The sequence below is a fragment of the Neoarius graeffei genome, chromosome 12 (assembly GCF_027579695.1).
Source record: "Neoarius graeffei isolate fNeoGra1 chromosome 12, fNeoGra1.pri, whole genome shotgun sequence".
Lineage (NCBI taxonomy): Eukaryota > Metazoa > Chordata > Actinopteri > Siluriformes > Ariidae > Neoarius > Neoarius graeffei.
The window spans coordinates 62,642,273-62,657,238 of record NC_083580.1 but is presented as its reverse complement, the minus strand read 5'-3'; the positions used below and the strand labels follow the sequence as shown (position 1 = coordinate 62,657,238).

Genomic DNA, 14,966 nt, shown 5'->3' with positions numbered 1-14,966 from the left:
CCACGCCATGTTAGCTTGCTCATCTCATCTCATTATCTCTAGCCGCTTTATCCTTCTACAGGGTCGCAGGCAAGCTGGAGCCTATCCCAGCTGACTACGGGTGAAAGGCGGGGTGCCCTGGACAAGTCGCCAGGTCATCACAGGACTGACACATAGATACAGACAACCATTCACACTCACATTCACATCTACGGTCAATTTAGAGTCACCAGTTAACCTAACCTGCATGTCTTTGGACTGTGGGGGAAACCAGAGCACCCGGAGGAAACCCACGCAGACACAGGGAGAACATGCAAACTCCACAAAGAAAGGCCCCCGTCGGACACTGGGCTCAAACCCAGAACCGGCTTGCTGTGAGGCGACACTGCTAACCACACCATGTTAGCTTGCTGATAAATAATATTATTGTTAGAACTAAATGCAGCTAATGCTAGAAAGCATTCATCTGTTTTGGCACTTTTTTATACCACTGTTTATTAAATTGGCTACTTATTTAACCCATTGCATATATTCTCTTCTTCTCACATATTCATATCATGACTCTTCTCCATCTTCATCATGTGACCTATTTTTGCACATTCCGGGACATACTGTACAGCTTGGACTTCAAGAACTCATGGATTCATTATCCATCCATCCATTATCTGTAGCCACTTATCCTGTCCTACAGGGTCGCAGGCAAGCTGGAGCCTATCCCAGCTGACTATGGGCGAGAGGCGGGGTACACCCTGGACAAGTCGCCAGGTCATCGCAGGGCTGACACATAGAGACAAACAACCATTCACACCTACGGTCAATTTAGAGCCACCAATTAACCTAACCTGCATGTCTTTGGACTGTGGGGGAAACCGGAGCACCCGGAGGAAACCCATGCAGATACGGGGAGAACATGCAAACTCCACACAGAAAGGCCCTTGCCGGCCGCTGGGCTCAAACCCAGAACCTTCTTGCTGTGAGGCGACAGTGCTAACCACTACACCACCGTGCCACCCTTAAATTTGTCCACTTTTCAAATTTTTTATATTTTAGATTCTTATTTTTTAATCAATGTATAAAGCTTCTTTTGTCTTTTGCTAAATTCTTCTATCTTACCTGTTCATGCACCAATCATCAAATCAAATTCCTTGTATGTGAGAATGTACTTGGCAAGAAACTCGATTCTGCTAGCTTGCAGCTGCGAACTGTTGAAAGGGTCTGGATTCAACTTTAACTGTGAGCTGCTTCATAGCCAATATTTATTGTTCTACACACAGTAAGGAGCGCAAGAGTGCTACAGAGATGTCACACAACTCAGCTTGATCCCTTAGACAAACCTAGACATCCCTGAGCCTTCCAAAAAACTGCCCATTTTTTCATACCTCACATTTGCAGAATAAGACATTTCTGTGATGTTTGCAATTCATCAGGATTTCTAATTAGTATCTCTTTTGAAGCTGTCTACTAATAGAGCATCCATGCATCAGGTCAGATTGCAGAGGAAACAGATTTAATGTTTAATTCAACATGAAAACATTTAAAGTCTGAACATTTTCATCTGACAGATTGCACAATTAATTCATTTGATTATTTGAGTCAGTGGTTGATTTTCAGTCTCCTCTTCTGGTTGCTTCAGCAGCATCTAGCATACGCAGTAATATGCAGAGATGTCATTCTCCCAGTTTCCGAACAGGCCCTGCTGCACATCTTTAAGGCGGTACACGATGCCAGAAGAAAACCTTTTCTTGCTTCCATTCTTCTTGACACGAGACCACACAGTGAGGGAGCATAGCTTGTTCACCACCAGAGAAGAAATGCGGTTGTTCCAGCGCCATGGAATGATAGGGACATCTTCATTTGGATAGGCATCGATGTACTCTCCCCCACAGCTTTGATCATAGTAGTAGTTGCTGTCTTCAAACATGCGAGCACAGATCTTATTGCCCGTAGTGTCTTTCAGGGTGTTCGGTTCTGGGCATTGAGCATCCAGGCCCAGGAAACACAAAGCGCAGAGAAGCAGAGCAAAAGCAACCTTCATGGTTTCAATGTGTAAGGGCTGTGAGTGGTTTAGTGCATGCTTATATACACAAAGCACTCATCAGTGTGTGAATATCAACAGATGGGGTGGAGGATTTTCATGAGAATTTCAACATATTTTCTATGGAACGTCTTATCTTAATCTAAAAAAAGTGTTTTATGTACACAGATTTAAGTACTCTATTCTATTTATTAACTATTAGATAAATACTTTCTGGCCTCAAGTTTGATTTTTCCAGTAACTTGTGTACAGATACACAGGGCTAAGTGACTTTCATAGAATGAGTAGAATGAATGCTGAAAAAAATTTTTTTTAATGTAAATCCATATTGAGGAAAGGTTTGTGAGATTTTACACAGGATTTGTCTGGCAGACACTCATGGCATACATGTGCAAAGCTCCATAAGAAGATCTTCAGGACAGATAACTTTGCGCTTTGCAGTTTCTTAGACCCCGTCCACACGTAGCCGGGTATCTGCTAAATCGAAGATATTTTTCTACGTTTTGGCCTGTCATCCACATGAAAACACATCAAAAACGAATATTTAAAAAAACTCCGGGCAAAGTGAAGATTTTTGAAAACTCCGTGTATGCCTTTTCGTGTAGACAGAGATTTAGTCACATGACAAGCTGCATTTTGTCTTACTGACTTCATAAGAGACAAAGAGAGGCTGGTGAGGGAAATACAACCCCAAATCAAAAAAGTTGGGCTGGTATGTTGAAACCGTGCCACCTTTTTCTGATTTGGGGTTGTAGCTGCTATAGCATACAGTATGTGATAACAGGAATTATTCTATCCACATTCACTGGATATGAGCAATCGTGCTCTCTGATTGACTACTCTACTATTTGGATATCAGCTCATATACTGTGAGTAGAGAAAAACAAAATGGCAGAGCGTGTTGCTGAACCAACCGAGGACAAAATAAAAACTACTCAAAAACAAACCCCCAAAAAATACAAAAAAAGCAACAAAATATAGAATTAAAGTATTTGATTGTAAGAATCAAATTTGAATAAGAATTTGATTGAAAGAAGTGTATCCGCGAGCTCCTCTACGCCAACGACTCTGCTCTGGTGGCACACACGCTGGACGGTATTCAACGGCTGTTAGAAAAGTTTGCCAAAGCGGCCAGTGCTTATGGTATGACCATAAATGTCAAGAAAACCGAGGTACTCTACCAGCCGGCACCTGGACAGCCGCGTGCCCCACCACGGGTCCTGCTGGGTGGAATGCCACTTGTCGAAGCTGAAACTTTCACGTACCTGGGATCCACAGTGGCAAATGATAATTCCATGGATAGTGAGATCGACGCACGGGTGCAGGCCGCCTCAGCTGCGTTCGGACGCCTAAAGGATCGGCTGTGGAATGCAAAATTGATACGACTGAACACGAAGCTAAACATCTACAGAGCTGTAGTGCTGAGCACATTTCTATATGGACTAGAGGTGTCAACCCTGTATGCCTGACATGTCCGATGATTGACTGTCCTGGTTCAACGCCATCTCCGCGGGCTGATGGGTATCACCTGGAAAGACAGTACTACCAACGTTGAAGTCCTGAGGCAGGCGAATATGCCGGCTATGGAAGCTATGATTACCCACTCGTAATTCAGATGGACCGGACATGTCATCAGGATGTCTGAAGAACGACTGCCGCGGGACCTGCTGTTTTCTGAACTGAAGGAGGGGACAAGGCCCCATGGTCGACCGCAACTGCGTTTCAAGGACACTGTAAAACGTCGTCTGGGCCTGGCGGGTATCAGCTATCAGCAGCTGGAGAAGCTGGCGAATGACCGGGCCGGATGGTGCACAGTAGTGAGGGAGGGCGCCGAAGCAGTTCACAGAGACTGGGAAAACCAGGAAAACGAACGAAGATGCTGACAACATGCAGCTGACATAGACCCCCGAAAATGAACACTGAACTGTTCTTGAACATTGAACTGCTCTCTGAACTTTCAAACTGTTTCTGAATATTTTCTGTTTTTTTAACTTGAAACTGTTTTTTGTGCACAGTACCATGTCCTAGTCTGAACTAGACTGACTGACAGTGAGTGAGTGAGTGAGTGAGTGAGTGAGTGAGTGAGTAAGAATGTATCTTTTTTATTTTTCAAGAATTATTATTATAGCATTTTTCACAAATTGCTACTGTCATTTCGCCAGATTGTTTATATTCTAAGCGGAAATTATTTTGTCAGACATTTTGTATGGGGCTGCACAGTGGTGTAGTGGTTAGCGCTGTCGCCTCACAGCAAGAAGGTCCTGGGTTCGAGCCCCGTGGCCGGCGAGGGCCTTTCTGTGCGGAGTTTGCATGTTCTCCCCGTGTCCGCGTGGGTTTCCTCCGGGTGCTCCGGTTTCCCCCACAGTCCAAAGACATGCAGGTTAGGTTAACTGGTGACTCTAAATTGACCGTAGGTGTGAATGTGAGTGTGAATGGTTGTCTGTGTCTATGTGTCAGCCCTGTGATGACCTGGCGACTTGTCCAGGGTGTACCCCGCCTTTCGCCCGTAGTCAGCTGGGATAGGCTCCAGCTTGTCTGCGACCCTGTAGAACAGGATAAAGCGGCTAGAGATGATGAGATGAGATGAACAATGTCCGCATCACCATCGGGTTGTTGTTTACATGTGTCATGTTACACGAACTTGGTCAGGGCTCTGCAGGTCTTAACTGAAGCACTTCAAATTCAGGGTTAGCGGGCTGCTAAAGTTTGCAGGCACTTCACAAGCAAGACTCGGTGCAATATTAGCCAACATTAGCACAATTTGATATGATTTAATAATGTCTTTGTGACCTTAATGAACACCAGTTGTTGTCAGTATCAAGTCGGATTGTTATTTACATGCCACACAAACTTAGAAAACAGTCATATTCGTATGTTGTTGTCGTCGTTTTTACACAGTGAATATGAAATGTTGTTAACTGATTCATTTTACAAGCTAGTCTAACGTTACATTCCTCAAGGACAGTTTGCTAGCTAGCAGCCGGTCACTGCACTGCAACCGCACATGCTAATTGACATGGTAGCCAAACTTGCTTGCTGTTTTCACGACCACGCCCCCCAGAGCGAATATTCATAAGCGAATTTTGCATGGTGTTTTGCCCAGTGGAAACCTACAATAACAATTTGTGTACCACGCACGGAGTGTGATTTTTTTCTTCAATCAGAAATATTGGTAGGGACATTTCAACCATAGTTTGATATTGGTAGGGACACGTCCATACCATCCATACCCAATTCTACACCTATGTTTGTCTCGATGTGTCAGCCCTGCGATGGTCTGGCGACTTGTACAGGGTGTACCCCGCCTCTCGCCCATAGTCAGCTGGGATAGGCTCCAGCTTGCCCGCAACCCTGTGCAGGATAAGTGGCCACAGATAATGGATGGGTGCTGTTTCCAAAAGAAACTATTTTTCCCAAAGTCCATTCGAAAAAACTTTATAAATTGCATAATTTTTCAATTATGCACACCCCACCAATTTAAACGGATATAGACCAATGGCACTGACCTCTCACCTGATGAAGGCTCTGGAAAGACTTGTTCTGGCATATCTCCGCACATTGGTGGGGCCAGCTATGGATCCCCTGCAGTTTGCCTACCAGCCAGGCATCGGGGTGGAAGATGCAGTCATCTACCTGCTTCACAGATCTCTCTCTCATCTTGAAAAGGCAGGAAGCACTGTTAAAATCATGTTCTTTGCTCTATCTAGTGCCTTCAACACCATTCAGCCGACTCTTCTGAGGAGTAAGATGGAGCTCACAGGGGTGGACCATCATCTTACCTCATGGACTATGGACTATCTCACAAACAGACCACAGTATGTGACACTGAAGGACTGTGTGTCAGACACCATTCTCTGCAGCACAGGGGCTCCACAGGGGACAGTACATTCTTCAATGGAAGTATGATGCATTGCTCCATTAACGAAAGGATATCCCTTGTAAAAATAAACAGTGATAAAAATACTGGTAAGTGTTGGTACATATAATATTCAGCGGGCTCATAATATCTCAATTGGTAACCTGGGGGGGGATTCCCTTATCCTATATTCCAGCAAGTCTTTTGCTAACGTTCCACTCCCAGTTAATTCCTAGGACAATTTCTCAAATCCCAGTCACTATTATTATATGTCTTAATATCTCAAATTACAAATATTTATTTGGCCATTTCTATTTCTCTGAAAAATATTACCAGTAGGCCAAATGTTGATGCTAGGAAAAGGGTCCTATCCTAGATCCAAGGGAATTATTTTTCCAAAGTTTGAGTTTGCAAACCCCATATCTATGGGAATTGAAATGTCATTTCCTGGTTCTTTTTGCCCCCAGTGAGTTCGTAGCTTCTGTCCCACATGAGAAATGCCAGGAAGATCTGGTTGTTTCTGATTTGTTAACTTCCACATGTCCAATACAAGACAACTTGTACAATGTGCAGACTGCAGAGATCCAGCCAATTCATATGAACTTGTTGCATTGTTATTAAATGTGATTTATGTGTGCAATACAGAAACATTGCTCAAACAGTATGATATTAATAAATGAAGTATCGTCGTGCATGGTGTGTTGACTTGATAATGTATATTAGCATATCTTAAAAACAAAAAATCCATAGCAATCTGGTAAAATTTGTGAAAATATTTCTGCAAATGTGCATCTGTCAGATTCTTGGGCTGGATCCGTCCCTGATATTTTCATATCACTGCAGCCACATGTGTGACTTGCAGGTTTAAAGTGACCTCAACATTGACACCTATCACAACCATCTGAACGTTCACAGCTGTGCACTGCAGACAGAAAGGACAAAAAGAGATTATCAGAAGTCAAACTAATTCAGCATTGTGGATAATGTACACTGTGTCTATTTTTATCTCTGTGAAGGTGACAGACCTGGAGCTCGATTGCCTTTTAGCTAATTTTTAGCCTGTTTTGTCAGGGTCAGTCTCATCAAGTTCTCCTCCTCCCCATTACATGATTTCCTGTTATATATTATAAAATTCTGCTTCTGAAAACATTTTTAAGACTTTACAAGCTCAAAGTTTTATATGCTTTGCAGTTGTGCCTGGAAAGTCAAAACACAAATACTTTCATATATTATATATGAAATACAGTGAAATACAGGTGCATCTCAAAAAATTAGAATAAGGTGAAGAAGTTCAATTTTTTATAATTGAATTTAAAAAGGTAAACTTTCATATAGTTTATATTCATTACATGTTAAGTAAAATATTTCAAGCCTTTTTGTTTTAATTTTGATGATTACGGGATGATTGGATGGTTCATGACAATCAGAAATCCAGTATCTCAAATTATATATTTCATTTTAAGTTTGAGTAAAACAGTATAAATACCATGTATTTTTCACTCTAGTTTAGTACACACAACCACAATCATGGGGAAGACTGCTGACTGGACAGTTGTCCAGAAGACCTAAAAGTATTGTAATTGGATCAGAGTCCAGCTCAGCTCTAGTAAGTCTCAAGAACATACAGTCAAAAGCCATGCAAGATGTTGTATTCAATATAGTCCAAATGGTAAACAATCTGCATAAGTCAGGAGTTATTATTCAAGTTGTATGGGTTCCAGCTCACATAGCTAGCAGATACGTATGCAAAGCAAGCAGCAGGGTAACCAAACATATCTACTGATGTTAAAGGCAGGGTAGGTAATTTTGGAGAAACCAGCAAGAGTAAGTGAGATTTTGAAAGTATCCAATTGAAAAATCCCACCCCTCCCTTCAGGTCTCCCTCCAAAGCCACCCCTCCAAAACACATGAACGTGCACTGCCTGACTACTGCTGGAGAATGAGGCAATGAGAGAGAGCCTTGGGGGTCCATGAGAGACCGCATTATGTCTGTATAGCCTTCTGGAAGACTCCAGTCATGTGTAATGAGTGCCAGAGGTGGAAAGTAACGAATTACATTACTCACGTTACTGTACTTGAGTAGCTTTTTTGTGTACTTATACTTTTTCAAGTAATTTTTAAAGAGTGTACTTTTACTTAAGTATGTTTTCTTTTAAGTAGTGTACTTCGGTACATTTTACATCACAACCATTACTGAGTAAAAATAAATAAATAAATAAATAAATAAAAAGGCTAAAACGGAGAAGGGGAAATGCGTTCTGGAAATGAATCACGGGAAGGACAGTTGTCGCGTGCGCGAGTCTCACACAGACGATGGCGGACATGGAGGAGACCGAGGAACCTGTGGTGGACGACCCTGCAGAAAACGCAATTTCTTCCAGTAATGAAGTGCACCCCTGGCCCTACATACGTGATCACTTCAGCTTCGTAGAGAAAAGGGGTGACAGTTTCATTATGCAATGCAGATTATGTGTGCCCAAGAAGACAACCATTGCGGCATACAAAAATTCGATGTCTAATCTGCGCAAGCATGTTGAGGTAAGTATTGTCATTGGCATCATAATGTTTCCTTTCCATAGTAAAACCGACAATAGGCTGGTTATATTCCAAAAATAGTGGATGGCATTGCTAATGTTGAAGTAGCAACCTGTTGGTACTGTAATATAACGGTAACTAGTCTGTTATTCGGTTGGCTAATCATGCAAGCAAGTTAGCTCGCCAACCTGACGTGATCAGTCCTCCTACCATTCTACATCCAACAGGCCAGAAAGGAATACTAAGCAAAACAAATAATGTTTGAATTGAAACGGTTGCAACGGTTTTCGGTGCTGAAACCAACCTTTCGTTACCCCTAGCATGGTTTATTAATCCTTTTCATTTGTTCAATAACACACAGTGCACACAGGCAAGCTACGAGATTTCAGCGCATCATTTCACTTTCATATTTCGTGTACAATGCTTGTTTCCTCTTCTTTTTCATTTTTGCACAACACAATGGAGGCAGAAAACACCCATTGTTAAAAGTAACGTTTTACTTTTACTCAAAGTACATTTTAAATGATCTACTTTTTACTTTTACTTGAGTAGATTTTTTGTCTGGTAACTTTACTTGTCTCATCTCATCTCATTATCTGTAGCCGCTTTATCCTGTTCTACAGGGTCGCAGGCAAGCTGGAGCCTATCCCAGCTGACTACGGGCGAAAGGCGGGGTACACCCTGGACAAGTCACCAGGTCATCACAGGGCTGACACATAGACACAGACAACCATTCACACTCACATTCACACCTACGGTCAATTTAGAGTCACCAGTTAACCTAACCTGCATGTCTTTGGACTGTGGGGGAAACCGGAGCACCCGGAGGAAACCCACGCGGACACGGGGAGAACATGCAAACTCCGCACAGAAAGGCCCTCGCCGGCCACGGGGCTCGAACCCGGACCTTCTTGCTGTGAGGTGACAGCGCTAACCACTACACCACCGTGCCGCCCAACTTTACTTGTACTTAAGTAAAATTTCATCAGAGTAACAGTACTTGTACTTGAGTATAATATTTTAGTACTCTTTCCACCTCTGATGAGTGCACAGATAGAGTGCCACAGGTAGGTAGGTAGACAGACAGGCAGGGAGGTAGGCCTCATTTCATTCATGATCATTTCATTCAGTGATTGGACAGGTTTTTTTATAGCACTGCCATTGCCAAAGATGGATTTTTTTTCCTTTTTTACTGTCCGAGCATTTGATTTATTCAATGCTGTCCGCATGTAAAGAGAAATTCAAGAAATATAACAAAAATAATTCTAAATAAATTACTACTCTAGCTTTAAGTATAGTAAAGTTGAATTTAAAAAAGTATGATTAAAGCTAAAAATAAAGGAGAAATGGCAATATCAATGGGATTATGACAAGACTAGAAGACAGTTTTATAGTATTCAAAGAAAAGTGGGTTAGAAGAGCCTCAGTAGAAGCTAGCAAGAAGTTGTTTCAAGAATGTGATATGGACATACAGGGTTAAATAGTACAAGAGAGTGGGGAGACTTGAGTCAAGTTTTCAGCTTTTGTAGGTTGTGTGAAATTCTTTGTAGGTCACGTCACATTCATATTGCATTAGAGAATACTTACTATACCGTCTTACCACAACATTAGTTTCTCAGCTTGTCACACATACTGGCCTTCAGACTTCACTTTTTCTGTCATTATTTTTTGCAAACATTGAGGGGAGACATGGGATGTTATGTTGGGAGACTTGGGACATAGTGGGGAGATATGGAACAAAAATAAAATACCCCAGCCTGCATGTTTAATTTTTATTTATTGTCAAAACTTGTAACATATGAACTGTATGAACACACAATGCTGGTACGGTGATAGAAAAATGTCAGTTTACCCAAAACCAGACTCGACAAAACAGTTTCATTCTAAAGAAGAAATGAAACTTAGGGCCCGTTTACACGAGGACGCTGTCGGGTAAAAACGACTAAATATTTTATCGGAAGTGCCTTTCGTCTACACGGGGACGGTGTTTCTGAGGCTGAAAAACGGAAAAAAATTGAAAACGCCTTCCAGAGTGGATAAGTTAAAAACAGCCCCCGTTGCATATCCGTCTAAACTACCCAATACGCGAAACTCTGCTCGGATCTGCTCACGTCGGGTACGCGCTTACGTCATACATATGCCATATACTGTACATGCCAGCCCGGGAAATAAGAAAGTAAGTAAAAAAGTAAGAGCATGTCTGATTACATAGATCCAACGGACCTTCAAGCTGCTCTGGCAGCTTTAATAAATGTCCAGGAGTCCTTCGAACATCTATACCGAATCTGCACATATACCGTTAATGAACAGAGGCAGGTATAGTATGCGCTTACTTTTTTACTTACTTTCTTACTTACCATAGCCAGAGTAGTCAAAGTTTTCGCGGCGCAGATGTGCAGATCAGACAAGACGGAAGACGTTGCGCATGCATGCAGACATAGCGGAGGTCTTTCACAGCACCACCTAGCCGCCTGGCATGCACGTCCAATTGAATTCCACACATTTATGCGTCACCGTATAGACGCAGATTTCCTCCTTGAAAACGGTCGTGTAGACGCGGAAAAAAGTGAGAACGAAAACGGACTTTTGCGTTTTTGTTTCAGACTGTCCCCGTGTAAAGTGGGCTTTAATCCTCATACAGGGACATGCCCACATTTTTAACAAAAAATATTTGAACTATTTTAATGTTTGCAAACCACAAGAAAAAAACCTGTAACATGAACTGTCCCAACTCACCCTATCTGCCCATTTTGGAAAGAAAAAAAATCCTTAAATATTTTTCCCTAGAATTTAAGTTTAATAAATAATACTATATATGGTAACTCTAGGCTACATACTTTAATTCCTAACAAATCCCAAATTCACCAGTGTACATTACACCAGGGCTTTTCAAAGTGTGGGGCGCGCCTCCCCTGGGGGGCACCAGAGTTCTTCGGGGGGGCGCAACGTGAGGAAACATAAACCAGAACAAGTTACTATTGCGGACATTTAGCGAACTTCAGCTAGCCTTTGCCAGAGACAAAATGGATCGATTTTTAGTACCTAAAGCTACAGTGAGTGAGGAGACAGAGTCTGGGCCAAGCAAAAAACCAGACCCTCCAGGATTTCGCGATGTTGCGATTTGCAACTTCAACGCAAATTCAACCAATCCCGGCGAATTCAGGGCGGTGTTGCAATTATATCCAATCACCGCAACCTTCCCGCAAATTTGACCAATCATTGGCGTCGTCTTGAGGTGACGTCGACAAACTACCTTCCGCCTTACTTCCGTGTATATGTTCAAGAGAAGCAGCATGCGCCGTAGTGTTGCCAGATTGGGCGGTTTTAAGTGCATTTTGGCGGGTTTTGAACATAGTTTGGACTGGAAAACGTCAGCAGTATCTGGCAACATTGCATGATGTGCGAGTCAGTGTTTATATAGGCTTAAATTCTGTTACTGAAAGTGTGTGATGTTTACAGTGAAGCACCGTGTGCACTTTACATTATTTTTTACTTAATACGAGAAATTAATGGAGGCCAACATTTTTGCCAAAATGGTATTTTATTTTCCATTGTTTAGGCAGCTTCAGCATCATACTGTGAGATTCTGTTCAAATTGTTTTTTTTTCTTCTATGAAGCCTGAGCCATTTATTTTATTAGTTTATAATTATTGTTTAATTTAGTCTTCAGGAGAGACTGCCTGCACACAGTACTAGTATTAATAGTTTCTTTTTCTTACATGAAAGCTGAGGCATTTATATTATATTTTAAGGTAATTTCATGTTGTGCTGTGAGGTTCTCTGCACTTTAACTTTTGAACCAACAGGTGCATTTGGATAAGTAAAGCCTATTTTTCTGCATTTTTGTAGTCCTGGTAATCTTTTATATTGGTAAAGTTGTTTATAGGACCATTTCTCGGTGTCTTTGTTTTTTAATCAATAGTATTTCGGTAATAACTTAATATTTAACATATCACTCAATTTTAATCACAAAAAGAGAAAATCGCAACAATTTCTCGCAACTTTCATTTCCTCACGCAATGTAATCGCAACAAAAACCTAAAAAACACCGCAACTTTCATCGCAATTTTTTGGAAAACCCCCCGCAACATCAGACATTTTAGCCTGCAACAATCACAAAAAAGGCCCGCGGAATCCTGGGGGGACTGAAAAAAGAAGGAAGTATGACCACGATTATTTAAAGTTTGGATTTTCATGGACTGGATCTGAAGATGCTCCACTGCCACAGTGTGTTGTCTGCCAAGAGGTGCTAGCTAACGATGCTATGAGATGTTTAAAATGTGTAAAACAAGATGTTTTAAAAAGAAAAGCACAGATGTTTAAAATGTGTAAAAAAAAAAGATGTTTTAAAAAGCACAGATGTTTAAAATGTGTAAAAGAAAAAAATAAAAATATGTACAACAACCATTTTTTTTAAAAATACGAATGGAACATTAAGTATAGGGGCGGCACGGTGGTGTAGTGGTTAGCGCTGTCGCCTCACAGCAAGAAGGTCCTGGGTTCGAGCCCCGTGGCCGGCGAGGGCCTTTCTGTGCGGAGTTTGCATGTTCTCCCCGTGTCCGCGTGGGTTTCCTCCGGGTGTTCCGGTTTCCCCCACAGTCCAAAGACATGCAGGTTAGGTTAACTGGTGACTCTAAATTGACCGTAGGTGTGAATGTTAGTGTGAATGGTTGTCTGTGTCTATGTGTCAGCCCTGTGATGACCTGGCGACTTGTCCAGGGTGTACCCCGCCTTTCACCCATAGTCAGCTGGGATAGGCTCCAGCTTGCCTGCGACCCTGTAGAAGGATAAAGCGGCTAGAGATAATGAGATGAGACATTAAGTATAGCAACAACAAAAATTGTAAGGGGGGGCGCTGTTGTTTATTTGCTCTCTGAGGGGGGGCTGACTCTCCCACACTTTGAAAACCCCTGCATTACACCATAGAATGGAGGTGAGGCGAAGTAGGACATACAAGTTCTGGTTGATAGAAATATTGAACTGCACAGACCTTACTGCAGTGTCCAGCTTCATGGCTCCAAAAGAAGTAGGTTACTCTATGGGGCAACATCTAACTACTGATATAATCTAAAACCTGATTGGTTGAAATTAGTTTATGGGAATACAAACTGTCTCAAGTCTCCCCCATTCCAAAGTCTCCTCTATACTGTTTTTAATGGGGAGAAACCATGCTGAAGGTAGCTATGATTATTGTAGAAATCAAGAAACTATAGAACATGTAAAAGTACACTGTCCTAATATCACCCAGACTTGAAGAAAACAAAAGACTGAATTTAAATAATATACTACAAAGGAGCTCAGGTGAAATGTGATTAAAAGCATTTTTACTTTCTCAGGGCAACAGGGTTAATAAAATAATAATTTAAATCGCACTCCTTTTCAAAAGGTGGGGGTAATGCCCCAAAGGTTGTTCGCCAACCGCCATAAAAATAAAAAAATAAAGACATCACTGAGCTCAATATAAAATCTGGAATGCTCATAGGCTCATCGGAGTGAAGCCATCTGGCCGCCATCTTACCACTCTCATCGTGTGTAAACCGTCGTATCCGATCAAACTTGCCCCAAGAAAAGTATCTCCTGAGTCCTGACTTTTCCCCTTTCATTACAGCCTCTTATTTTCTGACCTTTATCCCCATTCCTTGCATATCTTTATAGAGATCCCCTTCACTGTTATTGTTTTTTTTTTCCTTTTCCAGTTCAGTCTCTGATCATTTTTTTTTAACAGCTCTTTTACGACTATAATTATTTTTAGGGAGATTATTTCAGTTTTTCTCTTATACAGCATATCTTTCTCTTTCATATGGTTCTTCCTTCCTTTCTATCTATCTATTGATTGATCAATCGATTGATTAATTATACCAACACAAAGGCTGTACAATGCTTCCTTTCTATTTAGGACAGTTGTTGAAACAGGATTATTTTCTCATGTTATTTGCCATTTTCACTTCATTCTCACAGTCATGTCTTAAAAGTATTAATTAGTTACATAATTCACTGTCACAATATTCATGCAGCTTGCGACCAATATGACCAATAAATATATATTACTTACCAGCTGGGAGGTCCATATCGTGACATACCGTGACTGAGGTCTTGAAAATACTGACCAAGGCCTCTGGGCCGAGGATTCTGAGCTGACTACGGGCGAAAGGCGGGGTACACCCTGGACAAGTCGCCAGGTCATCACAGGGCTGACACATAGACACAGACAACCATTCACACTCACATTCACACCTACAGTCAATTTAGAGTCACCAGTTAACCTAACCTGCATGTCTTTGGACTGTGGGGGAAACCGGAGCACCCGGAGGAAACCCACGCAGACACGGGGAGAACATGCAAACTCCGCACAGAAAGGCCCTCGCCGGCCATGGGGCTCGAACCCAGGACCTTCTTGCTGTGAGGCGACAGCGCTAACCACTACACCACCGTGCCGCCTATTTATTTTTTTCTTTACCAAATTCTAACAGAAAATGAGAGCACCCAAAAGAGAAACCATATTTAGAACAACCCTGCTACTCGGCTTTCTTCTGAAATGTTTTCTTTTATTTCGTCTTCATC

The 14,966-nt window shown here is 41.8% G+C and overlaps 1 protein-coding gene across 1 annotated transcript; it reads right to left on the bottom strand.

Annotated features, from left to right (window-relative positions):
* Positions 1-1,618: 1,618 nt before the first annotated feature.
* LOC132894970 (syncollin-like) lies at positions 1,619-2,014 on the bottom strand. Its single transcript, XM_060935118.1, has one exon. The coding sequence runs from the start codon at positions 2,012-2,014 to the stop codon at positions 1,619-1,621; it is 396 nt and encodes a 131-aa protein (XP_060791101.1).
* Positions 2,015-14,966: the final 12,952 nt, after the last annotated feature.

What these genes read in the sequence shown, in the direction of transcription:
- LOC132894970 (XM_060935118.1), bottom strand. Translation starts at nt 2,014, where the DNA reads ATGAAGGTTGCTTTTGCTCTGCTTCTCTGCGCTTTGTGTTTCCTGGGC.